The sequence below is a fragment of the Nuphar pumila genome, chromosome 15 (assembly GCF_984573655.1).
Source record: "Nuphar pumila chromosome 15, dmNupPumi1.hap1.1, whole genome shotgun sequence".
Taxonomy (NCBI): Eukaryota; Viridiplantae; Streptophyta; class Magnoliopsida; order Nymphaeales; family Nymphaeaceae; genus Nuphar; species Nuphar pumila.
This window is the reverse complement of record NC_143263.1, coordinates 21,370,780-21,389,641: the sequence shown is the minus strand read 5'-3', so window position 1 is coordinate 21,389,641 and position 18,862 is coordinate 21,370,780. Positions and strand designations below refer to the sequence as shown.

The following is an 18,862-nucleotide window of genomic DNA, read 5'->3' as shown; positions in this document are numbered from 1 at the left end:
AGTGATGGATGAGCTTACGAGATCAATTCAAGAAAATGTACCGTGGTGTATGTTGTTTGCTGATGATATTGTTTTGATTGATGAGTCTAGAGCTGGGGTTAATGCTAAGTTAGAATTATGGAGACAGACATTGGAAGCTAGAGGTTTTAAGTTGAGTAAGAGTAAGACTGAATATATGGAATGTCGGTTTAGTAAGCAACGAAGTAGTGATGGGAGTGTAGTGAAGCTTGGTGAGCAAGATATACCGGTGAATGATTATTTCAAATATTTGGGATCCATCATTCAAAAGTATGGAGAAATTGATGGAGATGTAAATCATAGGATAAAGGTTGGGTGGATGAAATGGAAAAGTGCTACTGGAGTGCTGTGCGATCGTAGAATGCCATTGCGGTTGAAGGGAAAGTTTTATAGGACGACTATTAGACCCGCTTTACTATATGGTACGGAATGTTGGGCTGCCAAGAGACATCATATTCAAAAAATGAGTGTAGCTGAGATGCGGATGCTTAGATGGATGTGTGGAAATACAATAAAAGATAAGATTCGGAACGAAGAGATACGTAAGAAGGTAGGTGTTGCACCCATTGAAAATAAGATGCGAGAGAATCGTTTACGGTGGTTTGGACATATTCGGCGAAGGCCTAATGATGCTCCAGTTAGAAGGTTGGAGAAATGGGAAAATATATTAGTTAAAAGAGGTCGGGGTAGGCCTAGGAAGACTTGGATGGAGATGATAGGAAAGGATATGAATGCTTTGAACCTCACCGAGGACATGGCGTTGGATAGAAATGATTGGAGGAAAAGGATTCATGTGGAAGACCCAAAATGAATTTCTTTTTTGGTTCATATCGCTGACCCCAATTGTTTTGGGATGAAGGCGTAGTTGTTGTTGTTGTTGTTGTTGCTTGAAGCCTTGAACCTGTCATGAAATGTAAAAAAACTATTTACATGTAAAAAATGTAATCAGGTCGAATTTTGATTCGGATTAATTTCAGATCCGACTTAAAATGCTTATTTGAATCCGAAAGTAATCTGATTGAACATATCCGAAACTGATACAAATGCACATTCGGATTTTACTTAAATAATCCATATCCGGAATAACATGTCAGACTCAGGTTGGATATCCAACCATATCCAATCCATTGGCAGCACTACACCCTAGAAGTCCTAGAGAGCTAGGTCAGTGACTAGTCCAACTAGTTGGTTGCCAAATGTTAATGGTGATGAAACAAAATGGGTTGGATTAGGGCTGATATCGATGAAATCAGCTAGTCATGGGTTAGGCACATCTATGACAATAGTCACAATACCTCATGGAATAGTTATGGCATGACATAGATCATACCCCACATCACAATTTTTATTTCCTTCATGTAAAGGATGTATTCCTCAAATTTCTTAAATGTGCTGAAGGGAACAGTTACGTTAGCTACCGAATTCTCTTTGCATCGCAAGGATAGGCAAAAAATGACTTCAAGTCAAAGCAAGGCACAGGAAAAAGTGTACATAAGGCATAAATAGGGAATGAGGAAATGGCAATCTACCTCGAACACCTTTCGCCATATCCTCTCTTGCCCTGTAAAAGCTAGAGGTAGATTAATTCCATTAAGAGCCATCCAATCTATTTCCTTCACCCATCTGTCCCAGTCCCACCAAGCAAAAGAATCTGTAAAAGAAAGAGTTTTAAACTTTGAACATAATCTCCTTTTTGCATCTCTATAGAGCACGACTTTCTCAACATATTCTATCCATGAAACCAGTGTTATCTAAAGCTGAATGTCAAAATATTGTTAACACATCACAAACGTGCGGAATCTTGAAATCAATCAGATACATTGTCAATGGCCAGGAAGACATCAAACATCCAGTCCTGCATCCAACAGGGTTGCATGTCCCTTCTTTCTTACAAACATTACTTCGGAGTCATGCATCCAACGGGATTGCATGTCACTTATTTCTTGCAAAAAGAACTTATAAGACTCACCACTCAAAAAGAGAAATAGGATACTTCTGAAAGTCTCATGATGCATTGCCAAACTTTATGATAAACATGCAAGGAGATAACAATTAGTACAAGGTGCATGCAGCATTTTCTCAGCAAGCTTTTGTTATGATATATATTTATATATATTAGAATATATATATATAATATATATATATATAACTATGTAATCAGAAATACCCATTAGGGGTATTTTGGTCTTTTCATTAATAGGTGTCAGCCCATTAGGGGCTGATATTGTTTTTTCGTCTTTTTCCTTTTGTATCTTTTTGTTTTTTTGTTTTTTTGTTTTTTTGTTTTTTTACTTTTTCAGATTGATTGGGGCAGCTCCATTTGACTGTTGGAGCTGCCCCAACGGTCACAAATGTGACTGTTGGGTGCAGCCCCAACAGTCACATGGGGCTGCCTCCTTTGGCCCCTCATTGTATTATGAATAGGCCCATTGGACCTTGTATTTCATTATCTATTTAGAGAGTGTATCTATGCAATATCAAATTTGTTAGACCCTTGTGTGGGTGGTTTAATGATTCAATCAAGTATTCAACTTGATTGAAAGTGTGTTTTTGCGTGTGTATTGGATTCAAGCCATTTCATTACATGGTATCGGAGCTTTGGTGGTCCAAAAGCAACTTTTGTGAAAAAAGATCGTGACAATATCAAGAGGAGGATCGTAAGCTGGGCGGATACAACAAATCAAGGATTGTTGCATTGGAAAGTGTGTCATCCCTCAAGAAAGTCTTTCTCTTCTCTTCTCCCTCTTTTTTCTTCGCATTGTAAAGAAATGGAGAATGAGAGGGAAGTAGTAGTCTCCATTCTCGTACGCCTAAACGATACCAACTATGTGACGTGGGCAACCGTAGTAAAACACAAAATATGAGAAAATGGACTATGGGGTTTGTGGACGGTACCGAAAAAGAGCCTAAGCTCATTCTTACAAAAATTGAGGATGGGAAGGAGGTTGCTCTTAAAGGAGAGGAAATGGGTAAAGTCGTTTCCGACTATGAGAAAAAATAGAAAGAGTGGAGGATGAGTCACTCCAAAATAATTGGATGGCTCATCAATAGTGTGGACATCCACAAATATTCTATCTTGGCGAAATTTGATTTCACTAGTGATGCAAGAAAATATCTTAAAGACATATATACTCTTAAAGATATTGTACGCATATGCAATGTTCAAAACCTCCTCATTTTGTAAAAAATGAGAATGGAAGGCCCCCCAACAACTATAAAAGGAATGACAAGAGAGGTGATCATGAATACAAAAAGGGTGAAAAGATAATTTGTTATCATTGCTATGAGCCGAGACATATCAAACCTTTTTGTCCCGAAAGAAAGATGAGCATGAAGAAGACAAAAGAGTTGCTTCGGTTGAGATGAGTGATATAGACGACTCCAAATGCATTAGCTCGCTTTCTTTGGCCTAACTTATGGAGGCATTTCAACCCAAACTTAAAGCTCAAGCGTCATCTTTTTCGGGAGCAGACATATCTACAAGTGGAGACCATGGTAAGACTTCTTGAATCCTTGACTCTAGTACTTCCTTTCATATGACACCCAATGAGTCCATATTGTCCGAATGTAAGTCTAACCCAAATGATTCTTATTTTCAACCACCGACGACACATCCCTGAAAATCAAAAGTTTTGAAATTTTTTAAAAACATTCAATCTTTCATGTACCAAATATTAGAGTAGTACCAAAATTAAATTTAAATCTTTTACTGGTTTCTCAAATTACGGACCATGGTTGTAAAGTTTTATTTTCATCTAATGATTGTCTAATACAGGATCTCCAGTCCAGGAAACCGATTGGGCGAGGCCATAGAAGAGGAGATCTCTATGTTGTGGACAATCTTGAATTACCAAAACAACCATTTTGTAATTTTGTAAAAAAGAAAGATATAGAAATTTGGTACAAAAGACTAGAACATCCTAGCGTGGACAAATTACACTTGTTTCCATTTCTTTCAAATTATAAAGAAAGAGATTTTGTGTATGAAGATTGCATTCTTGGCAAAATAAAGTCCTTACCCTTTGGACCAAGGCATTTTATAATTACAAACCCATTTGAGTTGGTACATTCGGATGTATGAGGACCGGCTTCAGTCGTATCCAAAGGAGGGGTATCTTATTATGTTGTGTTTGTAGATGACTATAGTAGACATTCTTGAATATTCGTTTTAAAACAAAAAATCAGAAGTATTTGAGTCTTCTAAAAAATTTCATTGTTATATTAAGAAACAATTTAAAACTAATATCCAAATTTTTAGAACTGATAACGGGGGAGAATTTGTATCAAAAGAATTCGAAAATTATCTTGACCTAAATGGAATTATTCACCAAAAATCGTGTCCATACACTCCTCAACAAAACGGACTTGACGAAAGAAAACATACACATTATTGAAACCACTAGAACATTTCTTGTGTCTATAAATGTTCCAAAAGCTTTTTGGGCCGAAGCAGCTCTTACGACGGTCTATTTGTTAAATAGAATGCCTTGCAAAAACATTAAAAATATTTTTCTTATTGAAAAACTTTTTAAAACATCTCCTGATTATAAAAGGTTAAGAGTCTTTGAATGCAAATGCTTTGTCTTTACCAATGAAAATGACAAATTGTCTCCAAAAGCAATCTCTTGTGTTCTCTTAGGCTATGGCGAAAGCCAAAAAGGATATAGATGTTATGACATTGAAAGAAGCAAATTGCATGTTTCTCAAAATGTCACTTTTCTTGAAAATGAAATTGGCTTTTGCAAAGAGAAAATCCAAAAAAGTTGTGACTACTCGTTTCTTTTTTACCTTGTCAATGAACATGAATGATGTGAAAATACTCGTGATACACATGAAAGTAGAAATGAACACACACATAATATAAGTGAGAGTATGAATGGGGGTCTTCATGATATAGACCCATCTCAGAATGACATACAAACTTATGATCGACGTACCGAAGATCATCTACCATGTGCTTTGGAAAGATATTCCCAAAATCAAGAAGTAGATTCTTCTAGAAAATCCACAATAATTTCAAAAGCACCTAGTAGATTTGTATCATATGATTCCTTTGAACCAAAATATAAATCATGCCTAATAGCCATACACTCATATTCTGAACCACAATTTTATCACGAGGCCAAACATCATCCAGAATGGATTAAGGCCATGAATAATAAATTAGAAAGTTTGGAAAAGGCCATGAATAATTTATCATCTCTTTAGCATTAAGTTTTTAATTTTGATAAGTAAGCTCTATCCTAAAGTGTCAGCAAGTCGTGCCTCGTACTCCAGAGCAGTCTCCTTCACTGGTAAGGCTATTTAATACTTTTAATTAAGCATTGAAACTCTTATACTTGTTTGTATTCATGAGTAATTCTCTTATAGTGTGCATTAAGAATTTTGATATAATTGTATGAAAGATTTTTGTTTGGGATCAACCCCAAGGGGGTAGGATCGATAAGGGTCTAAATTTTTATGGAAAACTTGCATATGTAGATGTACGAACGTAGGGGTGCCTCGTCTTCCTCTAGTGCTCCCGCGAATTGGCAGGAACAGAGGGATTTCATGATGGATGTCATGTACACCCTGACCGAGACTATGATGACACAGGTGACGCAAACAGTACAGGCGGTGCAGGTGGCACAGGCCATGCAAGCGGCACAGGCTGCGCAGGCGGCACAGGCCGCGTAGGCAGGTGCGCGTGACCCTCCTTTGAGGTTGTTCCAAACCAGAGTTGTCAGTTGAGGAAGCGGGAAGCAGAAGCGGGGAGCGGAAGCGGGGAGCGGAAGCGGGGAGCGGAAGCGGGGAGCGGAAGCGGGGAGCGGAAGCGGGGAGCGGAAGCGGGGAGCGGAAGCGGGAAGCGGAAGCGGGAAGCGGAAGCGGGAAGCGAGGCACTTCTAAAATTTTAGAAAGCGAAAAGCGCGGGACGACTTAGGAGCGAACCAGGAAGCGTCTCAGAAGCAACCTAGGAAGTGTCTCGAAAGCGACCTAGGGAGCGAACCGGAAGCGACCTAAGAAGCGAAGAAGGAAGCGACATAGGATTCGAGTGAGAAGCGAAAGGGAAGCGAATAAGAATCGAAAGGGAAGCGAAAATGTAATTATATATTTTTATTTTATCAAAAAATAAGATTTATGTCATCATTGACAAAATAAAACATGTATATAGACAATAAATAATATAAGTTGTAATTATCTAACAAATGCATCATATTGCAATTGTCAAGCATTTAAAAAATCATACATCAAGATACAAGTGGATCATCGCAGGCCTGGAGAGCCTTGAGCACTAGATGCTCCTTTATTTACTGTTAAATGCATCACAAAAACCACATTTATTTGTATTGCACTGTTCTATGTGTTTCCACGGGCGAGAGTCCCATGATGGCTCTCGCAGGTGTAAATGCGAGTTGTTGCCTTTATTTGCATACTGAATTGAAAATCAAAAAAATGAGATAATAATAATCTAATAAAAATAAAAGAATTGTGTAATATACTTTCTAAGATGTCTCGTCGAAAGTACAGGACTCTTGGAGTTGCGGTTTGGAAAAAAACCGAAAGGATACAAAAACTCTGTATGCATTGTTGTTGCCCTTGAACCCGATATTGAGATTCTTTCTCTTGGCCACGATTTTAGGGAGAGTCCACCACTTTGCCTTTGGGTGGTGTGTAGACAAAGCTACTATTTTGGTATACCAAGAAAAGTGGCACTTGTGGATGGGTGGTCTCTAGTGTCCCCGACATTAGATTGGTGGTCTAATGTTCTGAAAGTTGTTTTGGTTAAGGGATAAGTTTGGAAGTCAGTAATAAAATACAAATTGTGTGCTAAGCTACCCTGTGAACCTAACTTGACCTCGGAGTTTTTACCTATTTGATGTATCCACGGGCAACGGTAATTAAAAAGGGAAACTTAAATTGTATGCATTTAATATGGACATACATATGAAAAGAAAATCCTAATAAAAGATAATAATTTACTCAGATTTTGCACTAAAGTCATGTTTATTTCCTGTTATGCATTAGATCATGCATGTTTACCTATCCCATTAACTGTTAAATATTGACGAATGCATACTGTTGTTTTCTCTAAAGCATGTTAAATGATTTTATTGCTTAGATTGTGATCTCTGTTATTTATTAAATGTTCCCTTATGCTTAATGATTATCTTTATTGCATGAATGCTTAATTGAATTATGAATTTTGTCATAAATGTATTTCCTCTAAATTATTGCATGAAATCTTATCTGTATTATTTAGCTCACTTGTTTCATTTGAGGTACTTCTGCTCAGGATTTCATTCTGACACCCTACTATGGTTTTTCGCAATCGCAGATGATCAATGAAGCGACAAGCTTCTGAGAGAGTCACGATGTCACATGTTTGCTGGATGGTTCACAGAGGGACAGCGTGGCCCAGTTTTTCTTTGTCTACTTTTATGTCATTTACATAACTCTGATATATCTTTTACTATTATTGTTTAAACACTCTTTCTTTCAAAATAAATAAATAATGAGATGCTTGGGTTTTAAGTGATAAATGTAAAATCCCTTGTGGTTGGTTGGGTTATCCAACGGTAAGTGAAACTGTAAAAGCCCTGGGTTTCTGGGAATGTTTCTGCAATGGTTAAAAAAAAAACCGCAATTTGAAGAGGTATAAGTTGGGGTCGTTACAGGCTTTCAAATCTTTTAGTTGAACATTACCATTGATATGTAACATAAGTCAAAACAGTCACTGGATACTAAAAAAGAGCAAAAGCATATAGTTTCAACATTTGTGGAATGAATACCTCCAAATTTCAAGCATAACCATGTCAACACTGGTACTCCAAGGTGTTGGTGTTGGATGCTTGGGTGTGCCATTATACTATTACAAAATGCGTGTATAGTTGTGATAAGGCTCGATGACGATGATGATGATGTTTTTGTTAAAGTTGTATATATAACTCAAAAGATCACATTTTTACATAAAAAAGGCATGATCCAAGGCTTGATCCTTAGCAAAGAAACCATGTTGAATACATCTATGTGGTTAGATTGAGTCAATACAACTTGCACATATGATTTCTAGACCATTAGTTTTGTGCCTTCATTAGTAGCCAATATTTACCCCTATATGTGTGTGTGTGTTGGTACTCCAAGGTGCTAAGGTGCTGGTGTTGGAAGCTTGGGTGTGCCATTATACTATTACAAAATGTGTGTATAGTTGGAATAAGGGATGATGATGATGATGATGATGATGATGATGATGATGATTTTGTTAAAGTTGTATATATTACTCAAAAGATCACATTTTTACATAAAAAAAAACATGATCCAAGGCTTGATCCTTAGCAAACAAATGATGTTGAATACGTCTATGTGGTTAGATTGAGTCGATACAACTTGCACATATGATTTCTAGCTCATTAGTTTTGTGCCTTCATTAGTAGCCAATATTTACACCCTATATATATGTGTGTTCAATATATATATATATATATATATATATATATATATATATATATATATATATATATATATATATATACTACATTTTCCTGTATTGTAATAGGTAATGCCCTCTAGGGGCATTTTGATCTTTTTCCCTAATTGTAATAGGTCCTGTCCTCTAGGGACAGTTTTGTAATTTTATTGTTTTTATTATTTTTGTCCTTTTTTATATAGGCAACAGTCACATTTATAGCTGTTGGGAGCTCCCAACGACTCTATTGGGAGTTCCCTTGGCCTCTTGTACTCTATATAAAGGGACCTTTTGTCCCTATTCTTTCATGATTTCTCAACCATATTTGCTTCAATAAAGGAAATTATTTTTTCTTGTGTTTTTAGCCCTTAAGAGACCCTTGTGTTTGTATTTTCCTATTGACCCATAAATGGTCTTTGTGTTTATGCTCATGTGTGTTCTTGTAAGCCCATAAGAGGCACACTCTTGTATTATTTTTCTCTTTTCATTGCAGTTTTTATAGAGAAGGGGGAAGATGCAACCATAAGGGAAGCATCTGTGACCCATTATAGACCGTGCTATAGGATTGAATCAGGGAGCCCTGATCCATCCATTTTAAAGCGTCAATGAACAATCCCTTTCATCATAAATGCATGCACAGTGACTTGGTGTAGAGACCTGGTTTTTAGGCTCAAGCTAGCTTCAAACTTAGTCATTAAAGGACTTGGACCAAGAATGCCAAATCGAGTTTAAAGGTTGATATGATTGCTAGAATCATGAGGAAAAAGATTTAAAAAAAAACAATATACACAATGTTTGGTAGATTCAGCATCAAGCTGAATCAACATCCTAATAAAATCTTGCCCAGTTAGTTAAAAATGACATCTTAGGATACAGAAGCTCTGGCTTTGGCACAACACAGTGACCCATCAACATTGTCAAAGAGAACTAGATGACTCAAAAATTTTAAGATATCAACACTACATTAGAATTTCAGAGTCGGTATCAAAAGAAAGATTCCATTTAATAGCAAGTTATGTTTCACTAGAAAGGCTGCATAACATAAGGTTTATCCTTAACTAATGTGATGTTTTGAATATATTGACAACAAAACTAACACAATCATAAACTCATAGGTACAAACTGCACCATTAAAGCATGAGCTTGATTTTACAGTAGAAGGTTAGATGCATGTCCAACAACTCCATGAACTAAGAAATGAATATGGGATGTCCAAGCCAAGCAGCTATTAACACCGATTTAAAAAACTTGAAGGACTTGTATATTTGATCAGGCTCTAACTAGGTAGCTCCTGAAAGCACCACATTGAGCTTTACAGCAGAGTATGGACTATGGAGTGCACTCCCTTCCCACAATGAGGCTGGGAAGATTACCATGAACCATATTTTGACAAAATCTGACTGTATGGATGTGTTCAGCATGGTCAAAATAGTAGGAATCAATCAATGGACCATATTTTTTTATGTAAAAATAACATATTTAAGATGTAAAAAATAAATAAAAACAGTAAAATAATAATTAATAATATCGCAATATAATTAAATTGGTGATATTTTCCAAATATCGTGATATTTTACCTTTAATATCATTCACTGAAAATACAGTGATACTATCACAATATTTTTTAAAATATTGTCGATATCTTTCACTATGATATATATATATATATATATATATATATATATATATATATCAAAGAGCATATACACATATAAATGTATATATGTATAGACATATCCCCGTATCCATACTTTTAGAAACGTCTGTGTTGTACCCTATGTTCCTGTACCCATACCTACATGACATAGCCCAAAACTTGGGAATGGTGAACAGTTCTTCAATGCCTTGGTGTTACTGCATTGCTTCACAGTTTAAATAGGAAGTGAAGAAAGGAACCTACAGCTGGAAGTAACAACATTCTGGTAGTAACTCCAAGGAACTTGACGTTGAACTCTCACTCTACGTCCAACATGTGGTAGTGATCCTTGCCGAGGAACAGAAGCAAGTTGAGGACCACCAGTCTTGTCCCAAGAAATGTGAGCACCACACCAATACTTCAAATACCAATGCAGACCGAATGCAATCTCAACTGATGTGGTGCCTTTAATCCTGACATGAAGATAATTGACAAATAAGAACATAGATTTAACTCTAACAAACATACACTAAATATCAGAGTCTGATGAAGATTAGCATCCCCATTGCATATGCTATATAGGTGTCACTGTGAAGGTTTTGGTACTCATGATTCTCCACTAATTTACATGATTCTCCAGCAAAACTCAAGCCAAATTCGGGCATATAAATAACATAATGAAAAGAAATCAGTCAATTACAAATCTAGCAATTGAAGTCAACCTCTCGCATTGACAAGGATATTAACATGGCTGGTATGATTGTGTGTGTTTTAAAAAGAAGGGTGCACAAGCACATCCATGTCTATCTATGTGCATAAGAGCAATAATATAATAATGTTGTATGGTTCTTAATTAACACTAAGAACAATAACTGACAGATTAGTTATCTAAACTAAAAGCATTACAAATATGGTGCAGAGATGCATTTGTTTTTTTTTAGTGTAGAACTAATAAAGACCGGATATATATTTGCAAGTTTGACATTATTAAATAATGACATGTTTCCAAATTAATGCCAAGAGTGATAAGTAATAATTGTCAGATCACATGTCTAAAATATAACCATGGTTACCAGAAGCTTCTATCTATCTTTGCAAACTCACTTCCTGAACACCCACTTTAGAAGCTAAAGACCAAGTTCTTACGAAACTCAGCTCCCTTCTCATGGGAACATGCCTTCAAGGACATCAGATTTCCAACATTAAAATTGTACTTTCTTTAAAAGCCAACATTCTACAAAATTAATGTAATTTGATTCCTATAAGAAGAGAACCATACTTGGGCTACTTTAATTAGACTGAGGAATAAATCATAAATGACTGTAATTTCTATAACTCAAAAATTAGTATTTTAGTTTATCTATTAGAGAAACAAGTCAAAGCAATACTTTTCAGAAACTTCTTGTTGTAAGAACATGTGCACTATTAGGTACACTATCATATGTAATTTCTAGTTGTTTGCTAATCTCGTTATTATTTGCTACTTATTAGTTAATGTAGTACTAACAGTGTTGTGAAAAGTGTGCCTCAAGGTGCAAAAAGTGTGCCTCGCCTCAAGGCGACATGCATATGTAGCGCAAAAGGCCTAAGGTGTGCTCCTCATAGGCCTTGAGGCATACACCTCGAGGCGAGGCCTGCCTCAAGCTAAGGCGCACACCTCAAACTAATTGGGTCAAATGGGATTCACCCTAAGTCACATTGACTCGGCTAAAAGGTCGACACGAGTGCGGACACAGGTGCGGCTTCGGACACGGGGCGGACACGGTCAACTAAGTGTCGAACTCGGTCAATGCACCAGGGCCGAGTACGTCCACATTTTGGACTCGGTCAACTTTGACCGAGTCTATTTTTGTCCATTTATTAAAATTAATTTGGACTCATGTCGGTCCAGATCCAGACCCGACCCAAATCCAAGACGGTATCGGGGTCGGATCTTATTATTATTATTTTTTATTATTATTATAATTATATATATATACTTTTTAAATATATATATATAGCTGTGTCCCCGTGTCCAAAATTTTTGAAATTGCTCTGCACCCGTACCCGTATCCGCACCCGTGTCGCACCCGTACCCGTATCCGCACCCGTACCCCCACCCATGTGACATAGTGAATGGGTGACCTGTTAATCTCCAGAAAAGGCCATTGAATTTAATGGCACCCGTGTCTGTGTGTTACCATGTACAAGACATTTTTAGAAATAGGTAGGTCATATGAAGGCAAACATTTCTTGGCCTGGCTGGTTTCAGGTTTGAACTGACTTGTGCCTAGACCCATGTTCTGCTTTCTCATGCCCTTGGTGTTAGGCCCATCCAGAGTGTAGTTGTTCCATAATTAAGAAAGAAATAACTGATATCTCATCCTTGCAGGAGTATACAATAACGTGAAATTTAGTCTGCAAGCAAAGTAAAACCTATATTTCCTTTGGAATTTGCTCTGCCTCATCCAGAGCCAGTTGATCATGTCAATTTCATGTAGGCTTTGAGTGTAATCACGTGGCAGATTTCAAACTCTAGTGCCTTCAAAGGCCTTGCGGTATGTCACAATCACCCAAATCTAATACGTAAAAAAGGAAAGGGGAGGCTTGATGGGTTAGGTCTCTCTCTCTCTCTCTCTCTCTCTCTCTCTCTCTCTCCTGCCGAAAGAAGAAGAGCACCAGGTATGTAACCCCCCTTTCTCTCCTTCGTCTCTTCTTCTTCTCCTTTTGTTTTTCTCCGTCTTCTTCACTTCTTTTTCTTCTTCACTTCTTTTTCTTCTTCCCCTCTTCTTTCTTCTTTCTTCTTTCTTCTTTCTTCTTTCTTCTTTCTTCTTTCTTCTTTCTTCTAGTTCCCTTCTTCTTCCTTCCTTTTCTTGTTCTTCTTCTTCCATCCTTTTTCTTCCCAGTTTTTTCCCTTTTTCTTCTTCCTCCTAATCACTGGATTTTTTTTGCAATTAACTAACTGTGTATAAAAATTATATATGTCAATTTTGTTAGTTTGTTTATATAAAAATCGTATGTGTGAAATTGTTACTTTCAGTTTGTGAAATTATTGGCAAATATGCATGTGACTATGTATGTGCATGTAATTAACTGTTAGATCATGAAAATTAAGAATATTTTTTTGTTAAATGAAAATGTTTTTTTTTGTGAAACTAAGTGTAGATATGGATTATTATGTGTGATTTTAGTAGTTTGATACGAAAAAATAGCTTAATGTTTGTTTAGAACTTTAGATGAATTTGTGTGCATTATATGATGATATTGAGAAATTTGATTGTTAGTGTTACGGTCCAAAATCCATAAAAAATGTCTAATCCGTGCTCCAGGATCCAATTGTCATGCCATCCAAGCAAGAGGGGTTTCCCAAATCAAAGTGAGGCCCAAGGAAGTGATGTGGATATTGACATGGCTCTTCTCCTAGTTGAAAAGTCAAAGGACGCATGTCCTCTTCCTACTCAAACAAGGTTGGAGGATATGGGTTCGACAGGGTAGACACATGGCATACAAGGAGAGCTCAATACAAGAAAAGAAATTTTTCTTATTTAAGATGGCACTTGGCACATAGAGGGAGGAGAAGACAAAGAAAGGTAAGAAAAGTCACCAAGTCAACAAGGTGGGGCCTACATGGGAGGGTACCCCTTGTGAAGCAGAAAAGAAAGGAAAGGGTGGGGCGTCCCCAAATTCCTAAATAGGGAGCTACCCCACCCCCTCTTTCCCACTTTTTATTTGGTTAGAGTTGGTAGAGATAGAGTATTGTTACCATTTTACTATTATTGCTTTTAGGTAGGTTTATTAATTTCTAATTAGTATTTTACCAGTTAAAGGGTGTATGAGGTAAGTGGGTGAGATTTACTTTTCGGATTGGAGCTAGACCCATACCCAAGCCAAGCACTATAAACAGAGGCCTAGGGTCCCCTTATTACGAATTATGGCATTTTAATCAATTTTCAACTTATAAGTTGAGTTTCCTCTCCTTCGCTTTTCTCTCTCTCTCCCTAAACATCCCTCTCTCTAGTCATCTGTATTTTGTCCTCTTCAGAGGTCTCTATGGTGAGGATCCTAAGTCGTGCTTCTGTTGGTCCTTCTCTTCCTCTTCACCACCTAGTTCACGTGAAGACCAGACCTCCATAGGCTGGTAGATCATCTCTTTCGAAGAGCCCAAATCTTCTGACACCTGGCGTGTGTGACCTTGTTTCCCCGATGATTCGGCAAACGTTTCCTCATTATGGATCAAGCACCAGCACTTCACAACATGTGGGACACTTCCCTAACCTATTGCATACTTGTAAGTGGTCTCGGCACACATTGCAAGGTAGCCTAGGAACCCATAAACTAAGTTTCTCAAGTCCTGGCCATATAGATATACCTGAACCTCTCACCGAACCCAATTTGAATTTAGCCGATTTGTCCTAAACCTACAAGGCTTTGTCTCCCATAACCCTGAGAATCCCCAAACCTCCTACCCATCGTACCTACAAGGGTGCAGACCACAAAGCACACGACCCACAGGCCCTGAACTAAAACCAGCAAGTCCAATCTGCTCAAAACCGTGGGACTCTGATTGAAGCATCCTTCGTTGCACTCTTATCCTACTCGTTGATCCCGATTTCGGTTCTATCTCTGGTGTGTCCATTTTAAATCCAGATTTTCTAGAGGGTGCAACAATTAGTGATTTTGTTACTCGAATTTTTATTGAATGCTCATATTTTATTTATAAGATACTTAGATCAAGTTGTTGTGTTCGGTTTTACATGTTATTCTCATATTTATTGGTATTTATTTGATATTTCCTATTTTATATTGGTTCTTGCTTCATGAATAAAGCATTTTTTATTTATTTGTATTTTTAGATATTTAAAAAAAATGAAAAATATATTTTTGAGGCTTAAGCTTTACGCCTGGCTTCATTTTTGGTGGAGTGTTTCACTACGTCTCAACGTTTTTCACAACATTGAGTAATAATAAGCAAGGTTGTAAGTATCATATCGTAACCCGTATCGATCGGGCCCAAAGTAAGATACTTATCATATCATATCGTAAAAAATCATAAATTTCATTGAAAAAAATAAGTCTAAAAATTTTATAAAAAACAAAAAAAAAATTATGTAATACAAGAACATAATTTATTTGTGTAATAAGATTAACTAAACATAGATATTTTCTTAAACATTAAATAGCCATGCATTTGGTTGTGCAATAGTCACACATTTAATCACCACAAATACAATCGGTTAAGACAAAATAATGATACATTCAAAAGTCAAAAAGTTTTCATAACTCGTTGCAAAAGTTAAAGTTACATTTTTTAGTTACACAATGTCATGCGAAGGGGAAAGGCATAAAGCTAGAGTTCAGAAACATATAATAAAAGTCATCTTCAGTGTTAAACTTTAACTCAATGATTTTCTTCATTTATTGCATCGTTCAGTGGCTTGAGATAATGATGGGTCATCTTCATCTTCTTAATCAGGGACCACCTCTGGCAATTTCTTTCCCGCAAATGTTGCGCATACTTGTGTCTTTCTTTTATCATCTTTTATAAGACTAGTAAGAAGTTCAATATGAATACCAGTAAGAATACGATATGTACATAATTTCATAGTGGAATTTTATCCCCCGTAACATGATATTTAAATTTAAATAATCCGTCATACATTACAAAACAACAAAAGTTATAATTCATTATTCCTTTCAAACACATCTCCAAGTCCACTGGTGTTCAATATTTCAATGCAGGAACATTTGAGAGTATCCTCCAAGACCTCCACTCTACATCGACCTCATAGAGCTTGGATTACTAAATCTAATCATTACAAAGATGTAAAACAATGTTCAATAGCACACTTAGGGACAAATTTTGAGTTTTAAGGGCACAAAAAATGGGATTAAGGATAAAAAAACTAAAAATAAAATAATATCTTCTAAAAACATCAAAAAAAAAGAAACTTACCCTCCTTTAACTTCAATCATACACAAATGAAAAAAAATAACAAGGATTTTTTTACCTTATCTCACTTCCTTAAGTGAAAATGCACTCTTACTTGAGCAAACCGCAAAAGGCATCTCTCTTACACATGGATCGGCCCCCAAATCGCACTCACAACTCATAGGGTATGTGAATACCCTTCTTATGGCTTCTACACAAATAAGGGAGTTGGTCCGCTAGAGGTATTTAAAACCCAAAAAGAAAAAATTATGACTCGATTCTTTTTAAGTGTGTTGATATTGTATTGTACGATACAGATACGATACGCACTCGTATCATGGTATGAGTGTGTATCGTATCGATTTTCTGTATAGTAACAATACATACAACCTTGCTAATAAGTAATAATTTGTGCTGGGGCCCAAGATGTTCATTTCAGGTTTTTCCTTTATAGTTGATAGACATAAAATAAACTAATTGTATAATCATCTGGTGTAAAAAAATAAGAAAATGATTTTAGATCCCATAAGCATATAGTTTATGTTAAAAAAGTAATGCATCATAGATGTAATAGGATAATCATATCAGTGTAATAGCTTTTACTCTTTTTACTTACGGACATTAAAATGCTTCTTGATTCACTTCTTAAATGCATTTGAATCACTTCTCATTTCAGTTTCACATGGACTTAAAAACCCCTCATTTGACGCATTGACCTCCTATGTTGCTTCTTAATTCTGTTTTCTTTTATGCCAGCCTTGGTAAAAGATATAAATTGTTTCAGGTATAATATTCATGTATAAACTATAATGTCAGGTATCATATTCATGTATACACTATAAGTAGCACATTCATTTACAGAGTTTTTTAATCTAGTGTTTGTTTTATGTTTTCCTTACAAATTGTAGTTCCAAGAAATAGCAAATGTGAGCTAAGTACACAATGATTAACCAGCACCTTCTGTGCCAAACTATATGGACCAAGATAAGATATTACTAATCTTATTGGAAAACAGTACACATCATGATACAACCTTAGAAGGGCAAAAAAGAAGTCCTTAGATTCCCAAAGCGCATGGAAAAAGTAACCTTCATTACTCTGTGAGATAGCTTCATTTTCAATACAAATGTACATTCGTGCAATTATATTTCAGTTGTTGATTGGCTGGAATATGGAATAAATTCTTGTGTGAGAATGTAGGACAATCTCATGGACTATGGCAGCTACAGAACGAGTTGTACAAGTAGCAAGAATGCAATTTTATGTGGACCGCTTTCAGCGAACATCAAATATGCTAGAAATTCCAATTTGCCAACAAGTGCAAACACCAAAATTCAAGATTTCTACTATCACCAAGACAACAAAAAAGGGTTTAACAAGAGATGAACACAGGCAACCCAGAAAACAAATAATAATAATAACACAACGATAAAGAGGAGTACGAAGGTTTTTATTGTTTAGTGCAAGAGAAAATAAACTAAAAGTATTTATTGTAAGGCAGCGTGAACATAAGGGAGATGCCAGCGAGTTGATCATATCTAAAGATGCAAATAAGAGGTGGCAAGGTGTTTCCTGAAAGCCAGGACACTTGGACGTTACGGAACCAATTAGCATAGCTTTCTTCAACTAGTAAAAAATCGCACATACAAAATCTCTGGTCCGCTCTCGCTTGAAGCATTATAATCTTCTATTGAGAAGCAACTATATCCACCACAGCTGCCCTGGTACAACCAATTCAAGAATGGTTAATTCAGGCAATGGATACAATAACATAAATAAAGGCATAAAAAGATATGAACAGAAGAGAATTATGATATGCTATAGTTCCATCAGATATCATGTCAGCATTCCACAGAATTTGCTTTGAACAAGGTGAATACCGACGATCGCAAGGGAATCCAACAGAATTTTCCGACAGTCACAATGGGATCCAATAGAATTCGTTTAGGACAAGACCAAACATTGTTTGAAACCCTAATTTACCGCCCAAAAACTACAAATTACTTGAATCCAGGGGATCTAACATTGCAAGTCGGACGATTCTCACCCTGGGAGCGATCTGGAAGCTGAAGGCTGAGGCGTGGGAGGGGAGGAGACGCCGGAGGACGCCCATGGCGGCCTCCTCCTGCACAACCGCGGGAGCGCGCTCGCGGTCGAACTTCTTCAGCAGCCCTTCTATCAGATCGAACCCAGCGTGGGTTCGGGGGGGCGGAAGGAGGAGGAGAAGAAGGAGAATGAGGAGCAGAGATCGCATCCTCGCGCGGGAATCCATGCGAGGAAAATCGATTCCGACGAGAGAAGGAAAACAACGGGAATGCCCCTCCGCCAGTACAGTGGGGGAGAAGGAGGAGGCGATGGGACTGAGTATATGGATTTATCCTTCGGCTGTAGTGAGCCCCAGTACGTAGACCCGTGGGAGATGACCGTGCAGGTAATGCCGCTAAATAAGTCTGGATCGAGTGCAATGCAATTGCACAATTTTTGTGCGGCGCCATCTTAAAATGGTGACCAGATCTCGGCCAGCGGTTCTTCCTACCAACAAACGGCAGTAGTGGGTTCTGCAGTCTGCAAATGATAGCGGTGGGTTATGAGTATCCGTTTTTTCTTGTGGGGAAGTCCCTTTCCCACAAGAATTTACCCGGTTACAATATACCAAGAGTTCCAACTAGAGGGTTCCTTATCTACGAGGGTAGAAAATAGTATCCCATTAAGAATGCCAACTGTTTGATATTCAACTCGCTTTAGTTGGAATTAGTAAACCGAAACCATATCCAAGTATAATCAGATGCGGATATGGTTTTGATTTTTTTATACTGAACTAATATTCATGAATATCTGAATCCAATTACATGAAAAA

At 37.0% G+C, this 18,862-nt stretch overlaps 1 protein-coding gene across 3 annotated transcripts in view; it reads right to left on the bottom strand.

Moving 5' to 3' along the window:
- The window catches only part of CYL1 (alpha-N-acetylglucosaminidase family / NAGLU family), a 256,762-nt gene extending 238,108 nt beyond the window's left edge, over positions 1–18,654 (bottom strand). For all 3 annotated transcript variants that reach the window (XM_089988290.1, XM_089988292.1, XM_089988291.1), the window contains exons 1-4: positions 18,053–18,654; positions 17,653–17,726; positions 10,362–10,570; positions 1,548–1,669 (exon numbers count right to left, since the gene is read on the bottom strand). In XM_089988290.1, the coding sequence (XP_089844416.1) occupies positions 1,548–1,669; positions 10,362–10,570; positions 17,653–17,726; positions 18,053–18,277 (630 nt within the window). In that variant the 5' untranslated portion in view covers positions 18,278–18,654. The remainder of the gene's footprint in view (positions 1–1,547; positions 1,670–10,361; positions 10,571–17,652; positions 17,727–18,052) is intronic.
- Between the last annotated feature and the right edge of the window lie 208 nt (positions 18,655–18,862).